The sequence below is a fragment of the Megalops cyprinoides genome, chromosome 17, assembly GCF_013368585.1.
Source record: "Megalops cyprinoides isolate fMegCyp1 chromosome 17, fMegCyp1.pri, whole genome shotgun sequence".
NCBI classification, from domain to species: Eukaryota; Metazoa; Chordata; class Actinopteri; order Elopiformes; family Megalopidae; genus Megalops; species Megalops cyprinoides.
In genome coordinates this window covers 25135089-25147773 of record NC_050599.1, presented here as the reverse complement: position 1 = coordinate 25147773, position 12685 = coordinate 25135089, and the positions used below count along the sequence as shown (strand labels likewise).

Here is a 12685-nt window from a genome sequence, read left to right as displayed (position 1 = left end):
GGGATGAAAGCAGTAATTAATTTCACAGCCGTACGTCTTCCACTGCGGCGCCAGCCTTTTAGGTGAGCACACTTCTCAGGCAGATTTGCGTTTGCAGCTTTTTGTCGGAGCCCGGGGGAGAGGCTGTAAATCCAGCACGGGCTTCTCTTTGCTGCAGCCAGGCACTGCGCACATGAGAGTTTCCTGTGCCCACAGTTACTCAGGCCAGACATTTCACTCCCTCTCTCTCTGTCTCTTTGTGTTTCTCAAGAATGAAGAGTCAAATTGTGCAGTTTACTTGACTTTTAAATGCAATATTGCCACAGCAGAATTACAGTTGAGGGATATATGGCACAATGAGTAAAATACTTTGTCATGGTATCCCCCCCCCCCCACCCCCATCTTGTCTATTTATTTCTTTTTCCTCTCTCTCTCTCTCCCTCTTTCTCTCTCAGTGGTCCAAGGTGTACATGACAACTAGCAAACTGGGCAAACACTGTATGTGAGACCTGTCATCTCATTGACTGAATGCAAAGATGACATAAGGCAGATAGCACGTCTGGCAGGAATTGTGGCAGGAATTATGGCATTATTTCATACTGGATTCAAAGGAGCGTGCAATATGTGTGTAATCGTGGAAATAAAGTAACTTATTAGATTAAAATTACTATAAGAGGTACCATCTACACTGTCTGAGTTGTATCGGCACACCCAATAAGTAGAACCTGTGGTGGTGTGGGAAGAGGAATCCTGAGATGGCAAAGGTTTGGTCACAAATAAAAGAATCTGTGAAACACTGGGCTTGAAGCATCTTACTTTTTAGTCTCTCTTAGCTGCCCACCAGCATCAGAAATATGACCAGAAAACATCTCTCACTCCTCAGTGTACTGAATACACATCTCTCACCCCTGAATGTACTGCTTGCACCCAGAAAAGGCCTCTTACCCTGAATGTACTGAATAGATAACCTGAAAGTACTGAATGCGTGCAGCTCTCACCCCTAAATACACCGAATATATAAATCTCTCACCACTCAATGTATTGGATGTGTCAAGAAAATGTCTCTAACCCCTGAATGTACTGAATACGTAAACCTCGCACCCCTGAATGCATCTCACTCCTGAACGCATTGCATATATCCAGAAACTGCCTCTCACCCATGTAACCCTTCATTAGGTGCGGAAACCTTTAGGATGAAATGACAGAAACTACGAAGAGAAAAGAGTCCAGATGCTCAGAGGAGCTCTGCAGTCACTGTTGACACTAAGTCCCAGGCTCCCTGCTCCTTTTGTTCTATTATAGGCTATAAAAACGCTATATATAGCCCCTCTCCATTTGCGGGGCTCAGAGCAGATTTATTTAGTGTTTTAAGGCAGGCTGCAATGTGTATCCGGTGGGAGACATCAGTGGGGAGGTGCACATTTCAGCCAAGCTGGTTCAGGAGCATGCGACCGCTCCCTCCACAAAGGCTTTTTTTAAAGGCTTTTAGCACAGGCTGAACTGAGCATCAGGTCACAACATAGTGTCAGGTGTATTAACCTCCATTAATAGTGTTTGTGAATAGCATCTGCTGTCCTTTACACAACGAGGAAGAACACTTTATGTAGTACTTTCTTAAATACACTTCATAGAGTAGGTGTTCTAGGATAACAGCTTGGTAGTGATGGAGGCATTTGATTTAAGCTGGCTTTGTCTGTCCTGTCTGGACTGTGATGTTTTATAAAATCTGTATTTTGCAGCAGTAAGTATACACACACACACACACACACACACACAAGCATAAACAAAGACATAGAATCCCAGATGGCTGCGATTGCCTCACTAATGAAAAAGCTCAACCAACCAAACTTACAAGCACATTTAATTACTTTCTTCACTCCCATTTTTGACATCTGCATAAACTTTTATCAGGCAAGACTCAATAACCCGTGTGAAAGAAATGAGTCCTAGCGTTCACAGTGGACTCTTTTTCTTTCTTTTTATTTCACTGCTTTATGATCTCTTTGTTAAATGTATGGGGGTGAGTTAGGTACTTCCAGTGAGGCTTCTGTCATAAAACTGAGTCATGCAAAAAACTGAAGTTGATTTTATACTGGAGCCGGATGTTTAAAAAAAATTAATGAACCCAGAGCAATGTGAGGAGAGAGATTTTTCACTGATTTAATAGATACTAATAATGAAAACGCAAAGCCAAAAATTTGGCTGTGTTTACAAGGGTCGGCTTCAAAGTAATCCTGGCTATATCACTGCCTTGCTTTCTCTTGGCTTTGTTCCTAAATGTAACTTGAATATAGCTATAGTTGCCTCTTACTGAGTGCTGAACACGCAGTGATTTAGATGCTGTCTTGAATAGTTACTGTCAGCTGCTTGCCCTAAAATAACTTTCCTGGTGAACTGGAGTCACATTTGAATCAAAAATCTGAATCCCCTTTGCTTGTCAGTCTTAAAAGGCTCCAATTCAATGTGCTAAATTAAATCCAGGGAGTGTGTTTGGTAGGACAGACAAACCAAACACAACATTTATGGACCAGACTGGTGAGTGTCTATTACGTCACACTGTGAAAACTTTTCCCAGAAAACTTTATTTAAATCTCCAAGTGTACTGTATCTGTTAAATTGTAATTGTAGAGTAAAGTACAGATGATTTTTAAGTAAAATTCTGCACAGGTGTATCCTGGTTAATGCAGAAGACTGCAAACAGCATGGTGTATATATAGCCATGCATTTCAGAATTTCAAGAAATGGGGGTAATTGGCAAAATATAGTTTGCTACCAAAGACATAAGGCCAAACGTCAAATATGTTTCTCCATGTATAGGTCTCTGATGACTTAAAGATGCCAAACAGGCAGTGCATATCTTTTGTGTGGAGTGTATTGATGTGTGCTTTCAGCATAGTGTCACATCTGTCTTTCTGAAATATGTCTCTCTGGCAACACTGTAACTTCTTGCTTTCTCCCGCTGACCTAAAGCCACAGCCCACGGCTGCCTTAGTTCCAGTCAATCCATGGGTAGTGAAGTTAAGAGTCAGGCTTCAGGGCAGCTACTCCCTAAAAGCATTGTTCTCTCTCACGAAGGTACTGTTTAATAAATATTACACAATGTCACATCATTAGCACGCATGATCCAGTGGAAGAAGGGACAATTGTGACATTATCAGCGCACATGATCCAGTGGTAATAGCGACCATTGTGATATCATCAACGCAATTGAACCAACAGCAAGAGGTTTTTATTTACACATTCATCATGCTATAAACCATCTTAAAAGGCTATTGTTTTACACCCCACTCAGTCACATAGTAGGCCTATAGTGTTTGTCAACACCAGCCAGCAGCATTGGGCATTGGTTTGCCAGTGGGGAAAACAAAACTGGAGTTAAATATAGCTGTGCAACACTTTGGGAATGGGTTTTCCCTGTGAAAATAAAACTGGCCATCCCTAGAGAGACTGCAGCTGAGATGCCGGAAGGAAGGGGGAGGGGGGGTACTCTCTCATGGGTCTGGCATCCCGATAACTGTGTCTGCAGCAATTTTCATTTAGATAGTCTTTTCCGTTAGTCATCTGTCTGAGACGCGGAGATGCGGAGCATTGGGGGGCGTCCTCATCCGGGCCTCTGTCATCGCAGTGAAGTAATATGAGCAGAAATAGCATGTTAGGAAAGCAGCCATTAGCTTCCAGCCTGAATAATGGGAGAGGGAGCGTCGTGGACGAAGTGTGCCACGCAGAGCATTATTGGTACAGCTCTCGTTAGCGGGGGCTTGCTATCTCTCTCGGCTTGTTTGTTGTGGCGGCAGAGAGATAAGGCAGACAGCATCGATTTGATAAACGGTGGAGCCGCTCTAACTGACCTTGATGGAATCATTGTTATTATGGCTGAGCTGCTGCTGAAATGATGTGCCAGGCATGAATGACCTGTTCTTGTGTTCACAGAAATAAAGGCTCTAGTCCATAATACCAGGCCAGGTCTTATAAAACCCTGTAAACATTTCCCTGAGATGTTATTTGCTTATACGGTGTTTGGCTTCAATTGATTGAAGGCTGTTTAAGCTAAGTTTGCTGTTCCTGAAGCGAATTGTCTTGAAGCATACCTAAAGCAATCTCAGCATATTCTTCCAAGTTTCAAATGGAGACACACAACTACAGAGCCAGGGTATGAATTATTGATCCCTACCTGCAAAGAGTAGCGTAGCCACCTGACATGCTTGCACCACCATCTATTATTGAAGGTTCGGTTTGAGCGGGAAGGGGGGGCGGGGGAGCAAGGAGCACCAGGACCTCCCATGTGTTTGCCGGTCTGATGGAGCTGGCGGGTTATTTTGGGCCTCTGCTTCTGAATGAAAGACAGCACGAGGGGGACCGTGCACGCATGACACAGTTCAAGGCGGTACACGCAGGACCGCAGACGGCTTGACTTTGGCTCTGAGTTGGGAGCGGACGTAAGAAAAGCGCTGCTCAGGCCCCTGTGTGGCCGTGGGTCTGCTCGGCTCAAGCTCTTTTCACTTCTGTTTTTGTCACTGCAGGTGCTACAGTGCTGTACGCACCCAAAACATCCAACCGCCCCCCCCCCCCCCCCCCCCCCAGCTATCAACCGTCACCAGGGTCAACAACAGTCAACAACAGCTCATATTCTCCCACAGGTGGTCAAGCAGTTTCTTCTAAACAGCGCGTCTCACTTCCTGTTTACTTGCCAGGAATCCTGAGCTCTTTTCTGGGAATTGCATCATGGCTGACGTTTTTGGTGCAGTTTCTTTCATGCACTTCTGACAGTCTTTGGTGTCCTTTGGTTGGTGACCAACAGACCAACAGATTTGAGTCTCGGTGCCCCAGCTGAAAGTGAGGAAGACCAAAACTTCCATTATTATTTTTCTACAGGAGAGATTCACATCCCACCAATGCATGATATACTCTCAGAATAACAGGAAATAACTGAACAATGATAACCTTCAGTAGAAAAGAGACCAGACGAAACTCAGAAGAGAGGCTGATATAGAGCATACTGACATAACCAACAAGAAACAACTGTCACTGTTAAATTATGCTCTGAATCATGCTGTATGTTTTGCTGATATTCCAACATTCCAGCAGCAATGGTACTTCATAAAAACATATTATGTGTTGAATTCATTAACTTTAATGCATTTAAATGCACATGTGTATTGCAGAATTACTTGCATTGAAGAGCCATATGTGTGTGTATATGAGATTGTGAATGACTTTTTTCTGTTTTTCTTCCTCCTTATGTGCAAATTCTCACTGATCTTTTATTCATCTGGATTGTTCCTCCTCTCTCTGAGCTGTATCAGCCGATTTCCATACGGAACAGATTTATAAATCACCTCAGGATTCGTCTAATATTACAAGCCCAAGCAGAACAGATCTGCACAGGATGTAAATGCAGCGTTTCCCAGCAGAGGGGCCCAGCTTGGCAGTGCGGGTGTGATTGAGTTGCAGGGAACCAGGGCAGGGGTCATCCAGTTAAATAAACAGCTCCTCTCACGGTCAGGGGTCCTCTGCTTTTCAGCCCTATCAGGAATTAGAACCATTCACACCACTATGTAAATCTGTGTTTTTAGGCTTGTCGTGTTGGAGTAATGCATTCTGGGACTTGGCAGATAAAGTTCAAGCGTATTATGTTTTGGGGCAGATCTCTTTACCGCAAAGATCTTTTAGGTGTTTAATCATCGCGCAGAGCCTCCAGCGTTTACAAATGTTCCTGAATCCCTCCGCTTTTTGTGTGAGTGTCACTGTTTATTGTCATCTGCGCCAAGAGATAGTCCTGCTTATAAACAGCTGCTTTTTTACCTAAGCCCTCTGAGTATTTATTTCTGAGTCAGCATCATGTTTATTAGAGGTTCTGGCCCTCTGTCCAATAGGAACCTCTGCTTGCGCAGGGAGTCTTGGCAGCGGTGGCACTCCAGTCTGTTTCCACAGAGGGCGGGGCCAGCTCAGGTGCCGCTGTCCGTCAGGGGCTGAGGGAGGGGTTCTGGGCCAAAGATGCCACATCAATGTGTCAACATTGCAGGAAATGATTTGCTTTGTTCATTCTATTTTGTGTGGAACAAAATCGTGACCACCCAAGACGCATGCAGCAGAGGTAAAAAACATAATAACCATTACAAGCCCAGATCTGCAGGAATTGACTGACCCACATCATTAGAGCCAGACTAGTATTTGTTCTGAAAAAAGTAAATGGCTACAAATGTAGAATGATCAAGGCAAAAACATATGTACCATCAACAGCTTTTACCTATGAATGAGGAATTGGGGAGGATCAGAAGGGGCTAGCGGCACAGGAACCACTGCAGCTGGCTTTAAGACCTGTTCTGCTCTTCCTTAAGGACAGTTCCCAGCCCCAGCTGAATTCCATTAGCAGAACTTCTCATCATACTGACTCTTAACATACTATGCATCACTTATTTTTAAATCATGCTTTATAGCTTGACATTTGGTTAAGCACCTTTCTCAGGGACAGTGCATCACCCAGGATTTGAACCTTAATCTCCCTGGGTACAAATTCAGTAGGCAGCACTCTGTACGGCTTCCTGGTTCCCAGTTGCCCCCGCCATGGGGCTTTAGTTTGCCACCAACCTTGGGGGTGATCCCCTTCACTAGAAGAGAAGGAGTGGCAGGTGGAGGGATGTGACCATATGCAATGGTGTTGTTTAAAAATGAAGCGTGTTTATCATTGGTCTATAGCTACCTGTTGGACTGTGGAGCCATCTGATTTCTCCAATATAGAAGGAAAGCCCAGCTCTAAGGGAGAGGTGTTATATGATCCACAAATAGTTTTCTACCTTAACCTTGTACAGTACCTTATCTTATCTCAATCTTATATTAATTTATATACATTTAAAATTCATTAGATTCATTAAAATAAATTAAATTTTATGTGTGTGTATGCGTGTGTGTGTGTCTGTGTGTGTGTGTGTGTCTATGCGCATGTGTGTGTATGCGCACTTGTGTGTGTGTGTGTGTGTTGCGTGTGTGTGTATGCATGTGTGTGTGTATGTGTTTATATAGTTGTTTATGTGCATAATCAATGTGTGATTGAAGTCAGGAATCTTTAATCACGAAGAGGCTCATATCTTCCCTACCTTCCCATCACTCTTTCTCTCTTTTCATTCATTTCTCTTTATGCTTCCCTTTACTCCTCTTTCACCTTCTCTCCCTCATCCTCCCTCTCTCACTCTTGTCCTCATCTGTCCTCTCCCTCCCTCTCTCTCTCTCAACCTCTCTCCATCTTTCTCCCTCACTCTTCTTCTCTCTCCTTCTCTCTTTCTCTATTCTTCCACCCCCTCTCCCTCCCTGTTCTCCTCTCTCTCACTCCCTCATTCTGCTCCCTGGGGAAATCAGCTGAGACAAGATGCCGGCCGAGTGTAAATCACGCCAGGGGACGCCTCCTTAGGGTGCTGTGCTGACTGCTTCCCCTGACAGATGGCACCTCTGGAGCAACATTTCTGCCCAAGGCATTCAGATCATTGCCCACACAGCAATCCCGAGCAGGCACCCCATCACCCGTTTCCAAAAGCTAAAATGCCAGTAAAGACCAGGCTCCAGAGAGATTTAGCTTTAGTGTGGTCGGTGTTACCTTTTGGGGTGTCTAAGAGTTATTTGCTCACTGCCCTCCCTTGGGTGAATGAGTAACACAACATAAGTCACAGTTAGGCATGTGGATTACTGATAGACTGGACTGTAAGTAGTTTATAGACCTATATGGTGTAGTGCTCGCCAGCAAGGAATGCTTCTTTAACACAAATCTCTCCAAGCCTTTCCAAGATTGTAATGGATTACTCTTTTGATTTAAGCATCTTTGTGACTCTAAAGAGTTGACTGACCTTTACAGTGTACCATGTCACTGATGGAAGACATGGGGCTAATAAACAGAATCAGAGTTGAATGGCCTGTGTTTGCACTGAGAAAACAGCCACCAGTGGTAATTAGTTGAATCCTATTTGTGAGATTAGCTGCTGCCCCCAGTCCCTGAGGTACACCTAAGAAATGGCCTTTGGAAATGTCAGATATACCAGTTTAATCTCTATGACCAGTCAGGTAGTCCATGCCCCCCTGGTATTCTGGATTATGGACCACCTGGCTGATCGACCGCAGTATGTGCAGCTTCAGAACTGTGTGTCAGAGACAGTGGTCAGCAGTGCAGGCGCCCCACAGGGTACAGTCCTAGCGCCCTTCCTGTTCACCCTTTACACTTCTGACCTTTGCTACGACTCTGGAAGCTGCCGCCTACAGAAGTTCTCAGATGACTCTGTAATTGTGGAGGTGAGCAAGCAGAGTACAGGAGTGTGGTGGACAACATCCCAGAGTGGTGTGGGCTGAGTCACCTTCAGCTCAACACAAAAAAACAAAGGAGTTTGTGGTGGACTTCAGGAGATGGAGATCACCCCTGATCCCTGTCTCTATCCATGGGGTGAACATGGAGGAAGTGGAGGAGTACAAATACCTTGGTGTCTGTCTGGACAACAAGCTGGACTGGCCCAGAAACACCAAGCCTTTAGATGGCTCCACTCCTTTAATGCCTGCAGGAAAATGATTCAGATTTTCTACCAGACTGTGGTGGCCAGTGCCATCTTTTCTGCTGTGGGGTGCTGGGGCAGCAGCGTTAGGACAGCTGATGCCAATAGAATCAACAAGCTCCTTAGGAGGGTTGGTGCCATCCCGGGAGCAGGGCTGGGTTCTCTAGTGGAGGTCCCAGAGTAGTAGTAAGCTCACTTACTGAAATTTTGCAACTTGTTATTTTAATGGTGCAGTTGCATTTTGTATTGTCCTACTGTTTTGTGTTGTGTACCTCTGTTCCCCACATGCTTGACTATTGGCAAAGCAATACTGGATTAATAAAGTATTATCTTATCTTATCTCATCTTATCTTATGAAAATCACCACTATTTGTGATGGAGGCCTGGGTCTTAGGACAATACAATTACAATAAAATTGTACTTGGATTTTTGGAATGTTTCTAAACATGATCTTATTTGGTTGGATTTAAGATTAACTCAGTATTTTTACAGTAACAACTCAAGCTGTGAGCAAATGTAACACCATCACTAATGGGTTGATCCTTATTCTAAACTGCCACACTTGTTCATTGTGCAATGAAAATAAAGGTGGAATGTCAGCCCGCTCTATTTATAGCTTGCCAGCCACCGCTATATATAAAACACAGTCTCTATAAAAAAAATCTCCTGTTAAAGTAAGCCGTTGTCTGCTGAGGCGTGGTGTGACTCTCCCTTCAAAGGAAGGAATGTTATGTAAACGGATGGAAGACGCACAGTGCGGTGCGGCCCCCGCTGAGCCCAGAGTGCCGTGCGACACGTCACCTTTCATCACCTCCTTTTAAAAGCCGCAGCCCGCGCTGTTCCAGCATGGCGGGAGGGAATGAAGGTCGCAGTGCTGAGGACCCTGCACGCGGCGTTCGCCTTCTCTCTGCGGGTGAGGTGCACCGTGGGCAAACCCGTAGAAGCCGTTCAGGGCCCTGTCCTTTGTACCTTTGTCTTCTGTGGTCCGCTGCTTTGATTCTCCATGGTGTTGACGTATGCGGAAGTTCTTTATGACTTATTTTTGTCAAAATGTCAGTGATGTTTAGGATTTCCGGTGCATTAGCAGACAGAACTTTGGAGTGAATGGTGAGTTTGGAGTGAATGGCACTGTGTCTTACAATCATTATACTTGTGGACCCTCAGAGCCTTGTTTGAGAAAAGGGTTCACCCTAATGTCTTTTCATAGCTGCCAAGTCAGCAAGTTGTGTAGGGATTGCCTAGATGCTACTTTGCTAAAAGGATGCTTATATCTGGGGTGATTATCATGGTTCCCTTTTTAAATCTGCCCCATTAACAGAGCAGGATATTTACTGAAGCGGTTGAAGTTGAGTGCTTTGCTCCAGAATGTCATACCCTTGTGGGATTTAAACCTGCAAACCTCTGGTGCCCATGCCACGCAACCACCTCACTACGTTTTGCTGCTACCCACACTTCCAGGAAACATTTAGCTGCCTGTTCCAAATGGCTGTGAATGCAGGTTCTCTAATGTGCAATATTAGGATGACTGTCAATTGACTGTGAGGACAAACCCCAGGCTCTCACATCTGATCCATCCATACCGTCTGTTGCTGTATACTGAAATGCTGTATATTGCAGTGTGCCGAAATACTTTGTGTTTCAGTATGCTGGAATGTGGCATGTTGGAGTATTATGAAATTCTGTGTAATGGAATATGCTGAAGCATATTCTCAGTGTACTTAAATGCTGTATGATGGAATGTGCTGAAATGTTGTATGTTTCAGTGTACTGAAATGGGGTTTGATGGAATATGCTGAAATGCTGTGCTGTATGCTTCAGTGTACCTGATATGTCGCATGTTGCAGGAAACCACTGCGGAAGGAGGAGAATGGGACGAGCCGGAGGGAGTACGCCATGAGCTCCCGCAGCAAGAAGTTGGTGGACACCAACAACACTGGAGTGTAGGAGGTCCATGACCAGGAAGAGGAACACGCCTCTCCTGTTAACTAAGCAACACCCCTCTTCCCAACACAGTGGGGGAATGGGGAATGAGGAGTTCTGAACCATCAATGCACCTGTGAATTAATGCTCTTGGAAAACAAAAAGGAGGATTAGGCAAACAGAAAAAGAAAGAGGCATGTATGGTACTGTATCTAAATCTCCAGAATATATTGGAGAAAGACAGTCCAACAGTCCACAGTTTATATGCAGGCCAGGCATCACCATTCTGAGCAAGGAGTCAGCTGGGGACGTGCTGACAGCTGCCAGCACAGAGAAAGAGGCTGGCCAGCCCATGTGACTTTGCCGAGACACTTCAGCGGACACGAACAATAGATCATGGCTGCAAAAAAAAGAGTGTGCGCTTTCTCGCTTGTTTGGATCCCTCTTGTCTGTCTCTGCACTGCTTTCTGTAGGTTTCGTGCCATGCCTGTCTTCCCGCCTTGCCTGCGACGTTTGCCGCGTGGAAGCAAGCGGTGAGCGGTCTGCTCGGGCTTCGCTTTCCGAGATCGCAGCGAAGTAATAACGAGGATTACCTCCTAAACCTGGCAACCAAAAATATGAATACATAAATAAGTGAATAATAGGTGACAAAACAAACGAACACCCTGACAGTAAGGAAATGAGGACTATGCAATTTCAAAAGGGAACAAGATCGTGTGCAAAAAAGGTTTACGCATAGCTGGGAGTGCAGAGGTCCTTTCGATGTCCAGTGTAACACCTTGGTGTTTAATGACTGTTGTATTTCAAACCTGGGCCACCGTTGAAACTGCCATGACAATGCACGGCTGGATGAATAATGTTCGTTACTATTCTCGCATTCATACAAACGCATCCTCTCTTCCAGCTGTCGCCAGGACGCTTTTTGCACTTTTGTACTGTTCAGTCTCGGCCGGTCCTTGTTTCCTGTACATATGTACATAGACATCCCTGCCTATGCCCAGCCCACTGTCCGTAGATCGCAGATGCCTGCACTAATGAAATTTAGAGCGCTTGCTTGGCTCTGGAAAGGAGTCGTGAGACTCACGCGCGCGCGTGTGGCTTTTTAGCAGCGTATGCCTTTCTCCCACACCCTGCGGCTCCGCCGGGAGTGCCGTCATGGCGGTCTGCCGCAGCGCAAAGCGCTCACAGCTCGCATTCTGAGATCGCTTCAGCGTGATCGATTACCCAGGTCTGTCAGTTTGTAAGGTGGCATGCTTTCTGGGAATAGCCAAAAATAGACCCCAGATGATGATGAAGATAATGATGACCACTATAGTTATTTTCATTATCATTATTATTTATTTGCTTGCCGTTCTTAATCTGTCTCATTTATATATATATATATAGATATATATAAATATGAAAGGAACACCAAGACACATAAATACAGGCACAGAGCTTCCTGTGAAAATTCTGGTACCAAAATCCTATAAGTTTACCATTACAATGTTGTGCGAAAATGGTCTTAAATGTCCTTACTTCCCTTTATGTAACAAATATGATTTTCTGATTTTTAGCATTTTTAATTGCAAGAGTATAAGTGCTACCTTTTACCAGTCTGACGTACAGCTTCCTTTAACTTAAGTCTTTTTAAGAAATAGCTTAAGGTTTTAAAAATATCAACTCACAAAGGTTATCGACCAATTCTGATTAGTGGGGTTCACAGGGATTCAAAGGTAAGAAGAGTGTCGGGGTTCTTGGGATTATCAGTGATCATGCCCTGATGGTTTTGTCTCCCAGCCGACAGTGGTACTATCCATCAAAGCGGAATGGCGGTGAGGCCAGAAATCTAACTGGGGCAGAAAGGGTCAATAAGGGGAAGGGATCACAGGGGGAGCGGTCAGGTATCTAAAGGCCTAAATATGTTTGTTCAGATCAACTGCCCCAGAGATGAATGAGTGGCACTGCCCCTTTTGGGTGAAGGGAAAGAGCTTTTGACATGTGGATTACAAATATACTGCACCAATTTGTGAATCAAATCCTAGTGACAACTGGGTTCTAAACACCTGCAGGTGTTTTGGTGGTGGTGCCTCTCAGTGAATGTGCAATAGTAACATAGGTTGCAAAGGTTAAAGAAATTTTAGAATTAAAAATAATGTTTGCGTTTCCTGCAGATACTAGATGTTGTGCAATAATACAAAAATTCTGCCTTTTTATATTAATCTATTACTTTACAGTATATGTGTCTGCATCCGTGTCTCTAATGTATCTCCAATCTA

The 12685-nt window shown here is 44.5% G+C and overlaps 1 protein-coding gene across 2 annotated transcripts in view; it reads left to right on the top strand.

Annotated features, from left to right (window-relative positions):
• LOC118792716 (proline-rich membrane anchor 1-like) overlaps positions 1-11402 on the top strand; it is a 34820-nt gene extending 23418 nt beyond the window's left edge. The window contains exon 4 of one of the 2 annotated variants that reach the window (XM_036550622.1): positions 10352-11402. In XM_036550622.1, coding sequence (XP_036406515.1) covers positions 10352-10451 — 100 coding nt within the window. In that variant the 3' untranslated portion in view covers positions 10452-11402. Of the gene's footprint in view, positions 1-434; positions 595-10351 lie in introns of those variants that run through there. The other variant, XM_036550623.1, reaches the window with a different exon arrangement.
• Positions 11403-12685: the final 1283 nt, after the last annotated feature.